This window comes from Peromyscus maniculatus, chromosome 1 (genome assembly GCF_049852395.1).
Source record: "Peromyscus maniculatus bairdii isolate BWxNUB_F1_BW_parent chromosome 1, HU_Pman_BW_mat_3.1, whole genome shotgun sequence".
In the NCBI taxonomy this organism is placed as follows: Eukaryota; Metazoa; Chordata; class Mammalia; order Rodentia; family Cricetidae; genus Peromyscus; species Peromyscus maniculatus.
The window spans coordinates 137,944,159-137,956,880 of NC_134852.1; the positions used below are offsets into that span (position 1 = coordinate 137,944,159).

The following is a 12,722-nucleotide window of genomic DNA, read 5'->3' on the forward strand; positions in this document are numbered from 1 at the left end:
TATATGCATGCTTTTATTCCAGAAGAGGGCATCAGATCCCACTGTAGATGTTGTGCACCACCATGTGGGTGTTGGGAATTGAACTCAGGACCTCTGGAAGAGCAGCCAGTGCTCTTAACCCCTGAACCATCCCTCCAGCCCGACTAGCTGTTTTTTGCTTTTGAGACAAGTCTCAATATTTAGTGATGGCTGGCCTGAAGTTCACAGACATCTGCCTGCTTCTGCCTCCTTAATGCTGGGGTGAAAGGTGGGTGACATCACACCCAGCCTTTTTTTTTTGGGGGGGGGGGTTTTGGTTTGTTTGTTTGTTTGTTTGTTTGCTTTGTTTTGTTTTTTAAATAAGCAAACAAATGTTTTATGACACACCTTTAGTACCAGCACTTCAGAGGCAGAAGCAGGTGGATCTCTGTGAGTTTGAGGACAGTCTGGTGTGCATAGTAAGTTGCAAAGTAACCAGGCCTGTATAGAGAAACCCTGTTTCAAAACAACAAAAATAGATTTAAGAAAAATTGCTTGGCATAGTAGCACATGTTTTTAATCCCAGTACTCTGGAGGCAGAGGTAGATAGATCTCTGTGAGTTCAAGGTCAACCTGGTCTACATAGTGAGTTCCAGGACAGCCAGAGCTACATAGTGAGACCCTGTCTCCAAAAAAAAAAAAAAGAAAGAAAGAGAAAAAGAAAAGAAAAAACCCAAAAGAATAATGGGGTGCTAGAGAGATGTCTCAGTTATCAAGAGCACAGGCGGCTCTTTTATGGGACCCAGGTTCTCTTCCCTATCTGTAACTCGGGTCCCGGGTATCTGGGACCTGTGAGCACCAGGCATACGTGTTCCCTTATATATGTGCAGCCAAAGCACCCGTGCACACATAAAATGATGACTTTTTTTTTAAGTTGGGTTTTTTTTGGGCGTGTGTATAAGAGAGAGAGAGAGAATGAGAGAATATGATCTTACTTAGTTATGATCAGGAGTCTTCAGAATGTTTGGAACCTCCTGGCACGTGTCGATGGCTGTGAGCCACCCAATGTGGATGCTCTGAACCTAACTCCAGTAGACTGCAAGAGCAGTACATTTTCTCAACCACTAAGCCATATTTTGCTTGCTTTCCCTCCCTTTTTTCTTTTTGAAACAGTCTCTGTGTATCTCTGGCTGGTCTAGAACTTGTTATATAGAACAGATTGGCCTTGAACGCACAGAGATCCATCAGCCTCTGCTTCCTGAGTGCTGCGATTAAAGAAAGGTGTGTGCAACCATTAACCCCTTTTAATGGAAACAGGATCTTGATGTGGAGCCAAAGTAAGGCTTGAACTTAAGGTTACTCAGTCCTGAGTGGGTAGGTAATATATAGGATATTTCTTGATTTTTTTTTTCTTTCTTTCTGGGTTTTTTTTTTTTTTTTTTTTTCATTTTTTTTAATTTTTGAGACAGTGTTTCTCTGTGTAGCAGCCCTAAGCTGTCCTGGAACTAGCTCTGTAGACCAGGTTGGCCTGGAATTCAGAGATCTTCCTGCCTCTGCCTCCCAAGTGTTGGAATTACAGGCAAGTGCCATTACACCCAGCTGTATATAGGATCTTTAATTGATAATTTCTCTTAATTGATAGCTTCTCTTGAATTCATTTTGTTGTCAGCACATATTTCTGGTTTATCATCCTATCTTGGTAAGTCATACCATCTTTTTACAAAACCAAGATAGAAACCAGGAAAGTTTTGTTTTGGTTTTTCCAAACAGTTTCTCTGAGTAGCCCTGGATGTCCTGGAACTCAAAAGGTGTGCACCACAATACCCTTCAAAACTAGTACTCTTACCTTCATTGATATATTGAAGATTATGTCCTATGAGATTTGTTTTATTTTTCAAAACAGAGTTTCTCTGTGTAGCCCTAGCCATCCTGGAACTCACTGGCCTTGAACTCACAAAAGATCCTCCTGCCTCTGGCTCCTGAGTGCTTGGATTAAAAGCCAGTGTCACTATTGCCCAGCAATTTTTTTTTTGAGCCAGGGTCTCTACATAGCCCTGGCTGTCCTGTAACTACATATATACATTAGACTGACTGTGAACTTACAGAGATCAGCCTGCCTTTGCTCTTTTATACCCTGTGATTACAGATACTTACTTGCCTCTAGAATTCTAGACTGTCAAGGCCACTTTTTCCCCCCTAAAGCATTGGCAATTGAGTCGAGGGCCTTAGGCATGTTAAGAGTACTCTCTTTCATTGAGTTATATATTGATTGCACAGAGCTACAAGTTTTACTCAGTTTGTCTCCTGGATATTTATTTATTTGTTTATTTATATTACTCCTTTGGTAAGGATTTCACTAAGTTGCTCAGAGTGGTCTTGAATTCCTGGGTCCAAATAATTTGCTTACTTCACTCTTCCAAAGCGCTGGTATTACAGTCACACAGGCTGTCATGCCTGACTTATTTTTGCAGTCATGTAACAAATAGTCACTCCTCCAAGTGTAATTTGAGACATCTCTCAAAGTTGTTAGTTCGCTCTTGTATGATGTGGTATAATTATCTTTGTGTTTGTCTTCTCTATAAACAGTAAGTTACATGAAAGGAAGAGTTGTATCTATGTATAATTGGTATCTGACATGCCTGATGACAGTTTGCTGGTGGATTAAACCAGTACTCTGCCTATTCTGGGGCTGGGACCCATCTAGATGGACTTTGGGGAGCTTAGCACCCACTCTTTAGTTAGCACCCTGCTTATTTGCCTTTAGGTTCTGCGACCTTTTTTGCTTCGCCGAGTTAAGGTGGATGTTGAGAAGCAGATGCCCAAAAAGTATGAGCATGTTATTCGATGCCGGCTTTCCAAGCGCCAACGCTGTCTCTATGATGACTTCATGGCCCAGACCACGTAAGGGAGGACTGAGGGTAGACCCTGATACTCTGGGTTAGAATCCAGGGAGCTGTTAGAATGTCCCTTATTTATTTTTCCTCTCTTCCCCAGAACTAAGGAGACACTAGCTACAGGCCATTTCATGAGTGTCATCAACATTTTGATGCAGTTGCGGAAAGTCTGCAATCATCCAAATCTATTTGACCCTCGACCTGTTACCTCCCCTTTCATCACCCCAGGCATCTGCTTTAGCACCGCCTCTCTGGTGCTAAGGGCCACTGATGTCCACCCACTCCAGGTATGTAGTTTTCCCTAAGGTTAGTGCTTTCTTATCCAAACTTCCTTCCTATCTCTTCTTTAGGGTCTGACCTTTTGCATATTTATGATTTCTTTATTTCATCAACTCAGTACTATTTTCCTAGCTTCATTATTTTCTAGTCATGTGACCTTTGGCAAGTTAATTATAAGCCTGAGCTTCCTTATCCATAAAAGCAGGGATTATAGGCAATGTGCCTGAGAATTAAGTTTAAACTTTTTGAAAATGTCTGGCATATCTATTATTATTTAGTAAATACTATTTTTTTCTTATTCCTTCCACCTTTTTGTTATTGTTGTTGAGACAGGGTTTTACTATGTATCCTTGGAACTCACTATATAGACCACGCTGAAGAGATATCCTCCTGCCTCTGCCTCCCCAGTACTGAGATCAAAAGCATGTACCCAGGCTTGCTCGCTCCCACCTTTTGAGATAGGGTCTCATCTATTCCAGGATAACCTCAAACTCCTAATCTTTCTGCTTCTACCTTTTAAATGCTGTGATTACAGACATGTGCCATGAACCTGAATCCCTTAATTTTGTAATAGTGAAATATAGTCAACAAAATTATCATTTTAACCTATTTTAAGTCTACACTTCAGTAACATCAGGGCGTTTATATTGTACAGTCATCGCCACCATCCATCTACAGAATTGCTTTTGTTTTCTGAAGCTGAAACACTGTACCTATTGAACATCTCTTCCTTTTCCCCCATCCCCTGACATCTACCATTCTACTCTGTTACTATTCTGAGTACTTGATGAAATAAAGTCATAAAGTACTTGTTTTTCCACACTGTAGCATATGTAAAAAAGTCCTCCCCCAGCCCATTTTTAAAGTTAATAGACCTTAAAAGAGAAGGTTAGGCCTGGAGTATAGCTCAGCTGAGAGTATGCTTGCTTAGCATGCACAAAACATGGAGTTCAATCCCCATCACCATATCAACTGGACACGGTGGTCCATACTTGTGAGGTGTGGAGGTTAGAGGATTAAAAATTCAAATGCATCCTCAACCATATAGATTTAGTCTAGCCCTGCAATACCTGAGACTTGGATACCCTGCTCCCAATACCAAAAAAAGTGGGGGTATTTTTATCATTCAGATCATAGTGGCAGAGTTTGTAATCCCAGTGTTTAGTAGCAGTATAAATAACAAGCTTTATGTACAACATCACACCTCCTCCCCCAAATAAGATGTTGATAATAGGCTGTAGTTAACAAGAGAATAGAGAAAAGATCACCACAAAACACTTTGTTAACATGTATTTACAGTCTCAGATGTGAACTGGATAGAGAGGCGAGGGAGAGAAGTAGCTCCTTGGAGATGTTCTTCCTTTACTCTTTGGTTTCTCTGTGTAGCTTTGGTGCCTTTCTTAGAACTCACTCTGTAGCCTAGACTGACCTCGAACTCACAGAGATCCGCCTGCCTCTGCTTCCTGAGTGCTGGGATTAAAGGTGTGCGCCACCACCCGGCTCCTTTACTCTTTTCTTGAAGTGCAAAAAAAGCCTGGAGTCTGAGCTCCAGCAAAGTGATACTGGCTTTCATATTGACAAATAGCCTGCGAAATGTGGCAGGCTGTCAGATCACCCATGAGTCCCTAGTTCAGAGTCAACCACTGAGTGAAGGTAGCAGGGACCTCCATCAGAATCATGGAGCCATTTTGGATGTCAACTTCAATAACAGCCTTTCATTCCCATCATACATTTAAATAGTGCTCCTTGAGACAGACTCATTAAGGAACCTGGAACTCTGCCTAGTCCTCTTTCACCTTCCCTCTTTTCTCCACTGTGGGGGGGAAAAGGGCAAAACAAAACCTGGTTTTCCCTTTGTAGCTTAGAGGCTAGGGTTGGCAATTTCCTGAGATGGGACATTAATGTCCCTTGCAGTGGAATGAAGTGCCCTCTCACTGCATGGGTAGTCGGTATACAGGATTCCTTTTCCACACTAATTATCTGTCCTGCTTAGGGGAGGGCGACAGAAACTAGAACTCTCGAGGCCCACAATTTGTCCACTTCACTTCCTCACTTCTCTTCCAGAATATATGCTAGCCTTACTTTGACTTTGAAGAATTGGCTCACTGTGGGGGCTAGCAGCCTGGGAGTTTTTATAGGGCTGGCCAGCGGGGTGGAAATCAAGGAATTCCAGGTGAGAGTTTTTGTTGGAGAAGCCAAAGCCAAACCAGGGCATCAGGTGCTCTTCTCAGACAGATTTCTTTTTTTAATACTAAATAGTAATTTCATTGTGTGGATAATGCTACATTTTATTTTGTTATCTCTCAGTGGGCATCTGCTTTGCCTTTTGAATGAATAAATTTAGTTTTTAAAATTTGTTTGAGACAGGGTGTTGCTATGTCCAGGTCATCCTTGAACCTAAGATCTTTTCTGCCTCAGCCTCCTGAATGCAGGGGTTAGGGGCATGCGCTGCCATACCCAGCCCACCTTTCTGCTTTTATGACTAATGCTACTATAAATGTATAGATAATTTGTTTGAGTCCCTGCTTCCTATTTTGAATCTATGCTCAAAAATGAAGTTGTTCTGGGCAGTGGTGGTGCACATCTTTAATCTCAGCACTTGGGAGGCAGAAGTAGGTGGATCTCTGTGAGTTTGAGGCCAACCTGGTCTACAAATGGAGTTTCAGGGTAGCCTGGGCTGTTATACAGAGAAACCCTGTCTTGAAAAACCAAAAAAAAAAAAAAGAGAGAAAGAGAAAGAAATAATGCCAGTTTAAAAAAAAAAAGTTTCTATATCATGTGGTAATTCTATTTCTAATATAGCTGCTGCTATATATTTTACATTTCTTTCAAGTAGTGTTGCAGGGCTTCTGTTCACATCCTTTCCAAAGGATTTTTTAAAGTAATAGCTATGTTAATATATGAATTATTATTTCATTGTAGTTTTGATTTTTGATTTGCATTTCCCTAATGATTATCTTCAGCATCTTTTCGTGTGCTTATTGATCATTTTTATGTCATTAGAAATTGTGCGTATCCAAGACATGGCTGATTTTTTTTTTTTTATGAAACCAGTTGTTTAGTTATTAAACTCCAGTTTGTCAGTTTTCTTTTGTTAACCTTTACTTTTGATGTCATATCCAAGACATTACCAAAATGATTCCATTGATAACATGCCTTGTGTTTCTTCTTGTGGCAGCGCATTGACATGGGTCGGTTTGATCTTATTGGCCTGGAGGGTAGAGTCTCTCGATATGAGGCTGACACATTTCTACCCCGCCACCGTCTTTCCCGCCGCATTCTGTTAGAAGTAGCTACTGCTCCTGATCCCCCACCTCGACCCAAGCCAGTCAAGATGAAAGTCAACAGGTACATGCATGAAGGAATAAGGGGATGCGTTTCTTGAAAAGGAGGAATTGAAATAGAAAGACTTGTAAGCTAGGTTAGTTCATGCAGGTTGCTTCAGTGTGCTTGCTGTAAAGGATTGGGAAGCAAGTGACGGAAGAGCTCTGAGAGGGACACCTGTGTTGCTGATGTGTTTGTTTTCTCTTGGTACTTTCTGGTGATCTCCGGTTCTCTGTACCACTTTCTCCATAAGGGGATCTCTCTTCTTTTTTCTTTTTGTCTGTATAGTCTTCCTGACTTGTCTTAGTTTCTTTTGTTACTCATTCTCCTTCTGTGTCTCCTTAACCCTTTAATTTTTCCTAATAGGATGCTGCAGCCAGTGCCCAAGCAAGAAGGCCGTACAGTGGTGGTGGTGAACAGCCCACGGGCACCCCTTGGCCCTGTCCCAGTCCGCCCCCCTCCAGGCCCTGAGGTCTTAGCCCAGCCCACCATTGGTCCAGTCCCCCCAGTGCTGCCAGCACCACTCATGGTGTCAGCTTCGCCTGCCGGAACCCCAGTTGTTCCTGCTTCCCGGCCGCCTGGACCTGTTCTCTTGTCTCCCTTGCAGCCAAATACTGGTTCTCTCCCCCAGGGTGAGTTAAATGGAACCAAGTGTAATGGGATTACTTCTAGGTACAAAGTAGTGAAATTAAAAGAGTTCAAGGATTAGGGAGCATAATGTTCAGTAGGCTAGAAGGAATGGTAGTATGGAGGATTTTGCAGCCCAGCTAAGGCGTTTGTCAAGATGTATCTGACAGATGTTTGTATCTGCAGTGTTGCCATCCCCCATGGGAGTCATGAGTGGGACCTCACGGCCTCCCACACCAACCCTGTCACTGAAGCCAGCCCCACCTGCCCCAGTTCGCCTGAGCCCAGCTCCACCTCCAGGCTCCTCTAGCCTGTTGAAGCCCCTCACAGTGCCTCCAGGCTACACTTTCTCTCCTGTTGCTGCTACCACCACTTCCACCACCATAGCAACTGTTACCACTACAGCAGTGCCAGCTCCGAATTCTACACCACAACGCCTCATCTTATCTCCTGAAATGCAGGCTCGTCTGCCCTGTAAGTTATCATCAGGCCTATGTGTTGAGGGTCTTGGGATAAAAACGCTACATGCTAGAGAGCTGTAGGAAAAGCATGAAAACCAAGTTCTAGGCAGCTAGTTCACATTAGGTGTTTTGCTAGATAATGGTAAATCATAAATAAGAGATGTCAAGAAATTCACAGTTTATTCCATAGGGGAGATGGCCCATAGATGAGTAAATAGTGGTAAGCTCAGCAAGGTAAGTATTCGGAGGATGGTGGTGTAACTCAGTGGTAAATTACTTACCCAGCATGTATAAGGCCCTGAGTTTCATCTCTTGGATGCAAAATCATGAGACAAATCAATTAAGGTAAAAAGATAGCTCGCAAGCCATCCGAGAGTGTAAAGGAAGTTACAGATAAATGGTACTGAACACAAAGGCTCCCTCCCAGGGGAGGCTTAGTTTCTCGAGCGTGATAAATTAGGAGGAAGGTTTAGACTCAGGAAGACAGGTGCTGTGTGGGGGTCTAAGATGGATGGGCTTTTGGACAGCACGAGTCCTGTGTGCATAAGGATTTCTCTGTTTGTAGCTGGAGAAGTGGTCAGCATCGGGCAGTTGGCCTCCTTGGCACAACGTCCAGTGGCGAGTGCAGGGGGAAGCAAACCTCTCACCTTCCAAATCCAGGGCAACAAACTGACTTTGACTGGTGCCCAGGTGCGCCAGCTGGCTGTGGGGCAGCCCCGCCCGCTGCAAAGTAGGTAAAACCCACCCCCTGTCCTGCCTTTTTCCTCTTTACTCTGTCTTTGTTTGTGTGACTCTTTAGATGTCAGCCTTTATGTTCCTTAGCTTTGGTGGGTAGGGCCAGAGGGAATGGTTGGAAGGGGTCTTTGCTAAAAATAGGTAAGGTTAATTCTAGAGCTGTTACTTCTTGCCTATTCTTTCTCTTGCTCTTGCCTCTGCCCTCAGGCTGATAGGTGCTTCTTTCTTTTTTTCTTTCTCTCTTTCTCTCTTTTCCCTTAACCCAGGGAATGTGGTGCACCTGGTGTCAGCAGGGGGGCAGCACCACCTCATCAGCCAGCCTGCCCATGTGGCCCTCATCCAGGCCGTGGCCCCGACCCCTGGCCCCACCCCTGTCTCTGTGCTGCCTTCTTCGACCCCCAGCACCACCCCTGCCCCCACTGGCCTCAGCCTTCCGCTTGCTGCTAACCAGGGTGAGGCTCTTGGCCTTTGTATTTACTCAGCCCTTACCTGGCCTTGGTCCTTTCAGGCGTGTCCTGAGCCAACTGTGTGTCTAGCCTTCCCTCAGTGTTGTGTCTCCTGCCAGTATCTCCAATATCTGTCTGCCACTTTTTCTTTCCCCTGGACTTTGCATCCTTTGGGTCTCTTTGTTTGTTTTCTACCTTCCTCTCAATGTGGCTTCCTCTTGCAGTGCCGTCATCCATGGTGAACAATACAGGCGTGGTGAAGATTGTAGTAAGACAAGCCCCTCGGGATGGACTGACACCTGTCCCACCACTGGCACCGGCACCTCGACCTTCAAGTTCTGGGCTTCCAGCTGTGTTGACGTCACGCCCCACATTAACCCCTAGCCGTCTGACCACACCCACTCTGGGTACTACTCGTGCCCCTATACCAACACCCACTCTAGTGAGGCCCCTCCTCAAGCTGGTCCACAGTCCTTCGCCTGAAGTCAGTGGTGAGTTCATAATGGCTGAGGCCAGAAATTTTTATCAGATGAATGACACATTGGTAGCCCTGAAGGTTTCTTAGTCAAGTCACAAAAGATCCCTTTGTTAGCATATTTACTATGAGTCTTGAGCCTTGACCTATTTAAGATACATTTGTCAGGATCTTAGAGAAAGAAAGGCTAAACCACCTTACTTGTTAAATTTTTGACCTCGTAGTGTGGAACTGAAGGGTTTCTGGGAAATTGGTGGAGCTTGTGGGTTAGTGGAAGGGTTGGGACAGGTAGTAGCAGGAGCAGAAAAATAATTCCTCGTGAAGCTAACTTGTCCTCTGTGTCTCCACAGCATCGGCACCTGGAGCTGCTCCCATGACCATTTCTTCTTCTCTGCACATGCCATCCTCACTCCCTGGGCCAGCCTCTTCTCCCATGACAGTTCACAATTCCTCTCCCCTTGCTAGTCCTGTGTCCTCTACAGTCTCAGTCCCTGTGTCATCCTCACTTCCCATCTCGGTCCCTACCACACTGTCTGCCCCAGGCTCTGCTCCACTGACCATCCCCATCACAGCACCCTTGCCTGTTTCAGATTTAGGTCCAGCTCTGTTGACCAGTGTGGCTCCAGCACTGGCTGTCGTCTCAGCAGGCTCTGGACCACCTTTGGCGTCAGCTGGGGTTTCCCCGTCAGTGTCAGCCTTGGCTCTGGGTTTGGCCACTACTCCAGCCCTGTCCCCACCTCAGACATCTGGTCACTCTCTGTTGCTGGCTACCACCTCTTCACATGTTCCAGGATTGAACTCAGCTGTGGCCCCAGCATGCTCACCTGTCCTGCTGCCAGCTTCAGCTCTAACCAGTCCTTTCCCAGTATCACCAAGTTCAGCTCCAGCTCAGGCTTCCCTTCTGGCTCCAGCACCTTCTACATCTCAGGCTTTATCCACCTCTCTGACTCCTATGGCGGCTTCACAGACAGCAATCCTGGGCCCTTCTCCAACTTCTCCTCTGGCTCCACTGTCAGTTCTGGCTCCGTCACCAGGCTCTGTCCCTCTTCTGGCTCCATCACAGACTCCGATTCCATCTGTAACACCACCATCAATGCCAGGAACTCCTTTACCCTCATCATCACTGGTATCAGCTTCAACTCCTGTGTTGGCTCCTTCATCAACTCAGACTATGGTGTCAACCCCAGCTTCATCAGCTCTCTCAAGCCTGGCTTCTTCTCAGACATTGACCCTAACCCCAGCTTTAGCAACTCTTGGTGGATTGTCTCCATCTCAGACACATTCTTTGGGAACAGGGAGTCCTCAGGGCCCCTTTCCAACTCAGACGTTGTCATTGACTCCAACGCCAGCACAGACACTGTCTTTAGCACCAGGAGTACCACTGGGTCCAACTCAAACACTGTCTCTGGCTCCAGCACCCCCTTTGGCTCCAAGTTCTCCAGTAGGCCCAACTCCAGCTCACACACTGACTTTGGCTCCTGCATCATCATCTGCTTCACTCCTGGTCCCAACTTCGGTGCAAACACTGACCTTGAGCCCTGCCCCAGTTCCTGTGCCCGCTCTGGGTCCATCTGCCACCCAGACGTTAGCCCTGGCCCCAGCCTTAACACAGGCCCCAGCTTCCCAGGCGTCTTCCCTCGTCGTTTCGGCATCTGGTGCCGCTTCCTTGCCTGCCACCATGGTCAACCGGCTGTCTGTTCCCAAGGATGAGCCTGAGACACTGACTTTGCGATCTGGTCCTCCCAGCCCCACTCCCACTGCTACCTCGTTCAGTGGGCCCCGGCCTCGACGCCAGCCCCCACCACCACCTCGTTCCCCTTTCTATCTGGTAAGTTTTACTTTCACAAAGGAATTGGAAATTGAGTTTTTTCTTGTAGTGTTGTTACAAAGTGTAGTGTTATCAGGGGCCAAGTCACATTTGGATAAGACTCCTGTTTTGTGGGTGTGTATTCCAGTCTGTAAAACAGAAATATTAATGTCTTACTTTCTCGGGGGGTGTTTAGTTTGGGTTTTGGTGCTAGGGATTGTATCCAGCACCAAAGAGTAAACTCAACAGTACAAAATTAAATAGCCCAGGAGCAGAAAGTTCCAGCTATTCCCTTCAGATCTTATCCTGTCTTTTTCTCCCTATCAGAGATGATGTTTTTTCTTTGTCAAACCTCTACTCTTTATTAAGCAAAAGTTCCACCACTGAGCTATATTACCAGTGCTTGCTCTCTCTTTTTTATGTTTTTGGTTGGTTGGTTAGTTGGTTTTTTTGTTTTTTGTTTGTTTGTTTGTTTTTGAGACAGTTTCTCTGTGTAGCCCTATCCTGCACCTCACTCTGTAGACCAGGCTGGCCTCGAACTCACAGAGATCTATCTGCCTGCCTCTGCCTCCCCAGTGCTGTGCCACCACTGTCTGGCATTAGTCCCCCTTTTTAAAAAAAGGTTTTTAAAATGTTTATTTTGTGTATGTTATATATCTTTATATGTGCACATGTGTGTGCATGTGCTCTTGAAGGCCAGAAGAGGGCATCTGATCCCCTTGAACTGTATTATAAGCTATTTTGAGCCTCTTGATGTAAACGCTGGCAACTTTTTTGGAGACAATTTCACAACAAAGCTCTGTAGCTAGCTGGCTATCCTGGAATGTGTGCCACAATGCCCAGCCAATGCTGGCACTCTTAATCTCGAAACTCTGAGTCATTGCTCCTTCCACATTCCCTCCCACCCCCCATCCCCCCTGTTTAATGCTGAGAGTCTTACTATGTGTGTAGGCTGGCCTGGAACTTAACTACATAGCCTAGGTTAACTGTAGATTCATGATCCTCCTGCCTCAGTTTGCTTCCTGTGGTTTCTGACCTATGCTAAGATGCCTGTCTTTGTATCTTGTCACATTGTGTCTAGTTGTTTGTGTATGTTCTTTGAAGAGATGTCTTCAGATTATTTGCCATTTTAAATTACTGTGGAGGTTGTCCACCACCCTCTCCATTTTCTAGGGATCAAACCTGGGCGCTTGTGCTTGCCTACTATTGAGTTCTAAGAATTCTTTTCTTCTCTTTTAATGTTTTTATTTATTATTAAAGAATTTCATATATCTTGATCACCAGGCATGGTGGTGCACGCCTTAAACCCAGCACTAAGGAGGGCAGAGGCAGGCAGATCTCTGTGAGTTCAAGATGAGTCTAGTCTACAGAGCGAGTTCCAGGACAGTCAGGGCAACACAGAGAAACCCTGTCTTGAAAAATAAAACAACAAAAAAAATTTTTTGATTATGTTCTTTACCCTACCCCAACTACACCCAGACCCTCTCGACCTTCCCACCCATCCACCTTCATTGTTTTTTCTCTCTGTTAAAAGTAACAACCCATCACCACCATGACACACACACACACACACACACACACACACACACACACACACACACACACACACACACACACACACACAGTGGGGCTAATTTGTGTTGGCCAACTACTCCTGATCTTGGGGCCTGCTCTGTAGTGTGGTTGATAGACCCAGTGTTACTCTGTTGACAAAAC

The 12,722-nt window shown here is 45.2% G+C and overlaps 1 protein-coding gene across 5 annotated transcripts in view; it reads left to right on the forward strand.

Moving 5' to 3' along the window:
• Positions 1-12,722, forward strand: part of Srcap (Snf2 related CREBBP activator protein) — a 52,879-nt gene that overhangs the window by 23,460 nt on the left and 16,697 nt on the right. For 3 of the 5 annotated variants that reach the window (XM_006977047.4, XM_015995920.3, XM_076553005.1), the window contains exons 17-25: positions 2,723-2,859; positions 2,953-3,139; positions 6,310-6,479; positions 6,822-7,087; positions 7,269-7,556; positions 8,109-8,273; positions 8,545-8,730; positions 8,949-9,215; positions 9,550-11,027. In XM_006977047.4, coding sequence (XP_006977109.1) covers positions 2,723-2,859; positions 2,953-3,139; positions 6,310-6,479; positions 6,822-7,087; positions 7,269-7,556; positions 8,109-8,273; positions 8,545-8,730; positions 8,949-9,215; positions 9,550-11,027 — 3,144 coding nt within the window. The remainder of the gene's footprint in view (positions 1-2,722; positions 2,860-2,952; positions 3,140-6,309; positions 6,480-6,821; positions 7,088-7,268; positions 7,557-8,108; positions 8,274-8,544; positions 8,731-8,948; positions 9,216-9,549; positions 11,028-12,722) is intronic. The other 2 variants (XM_006977045.4, XM_076553007.1) reach the window with 1 other exon arrangement.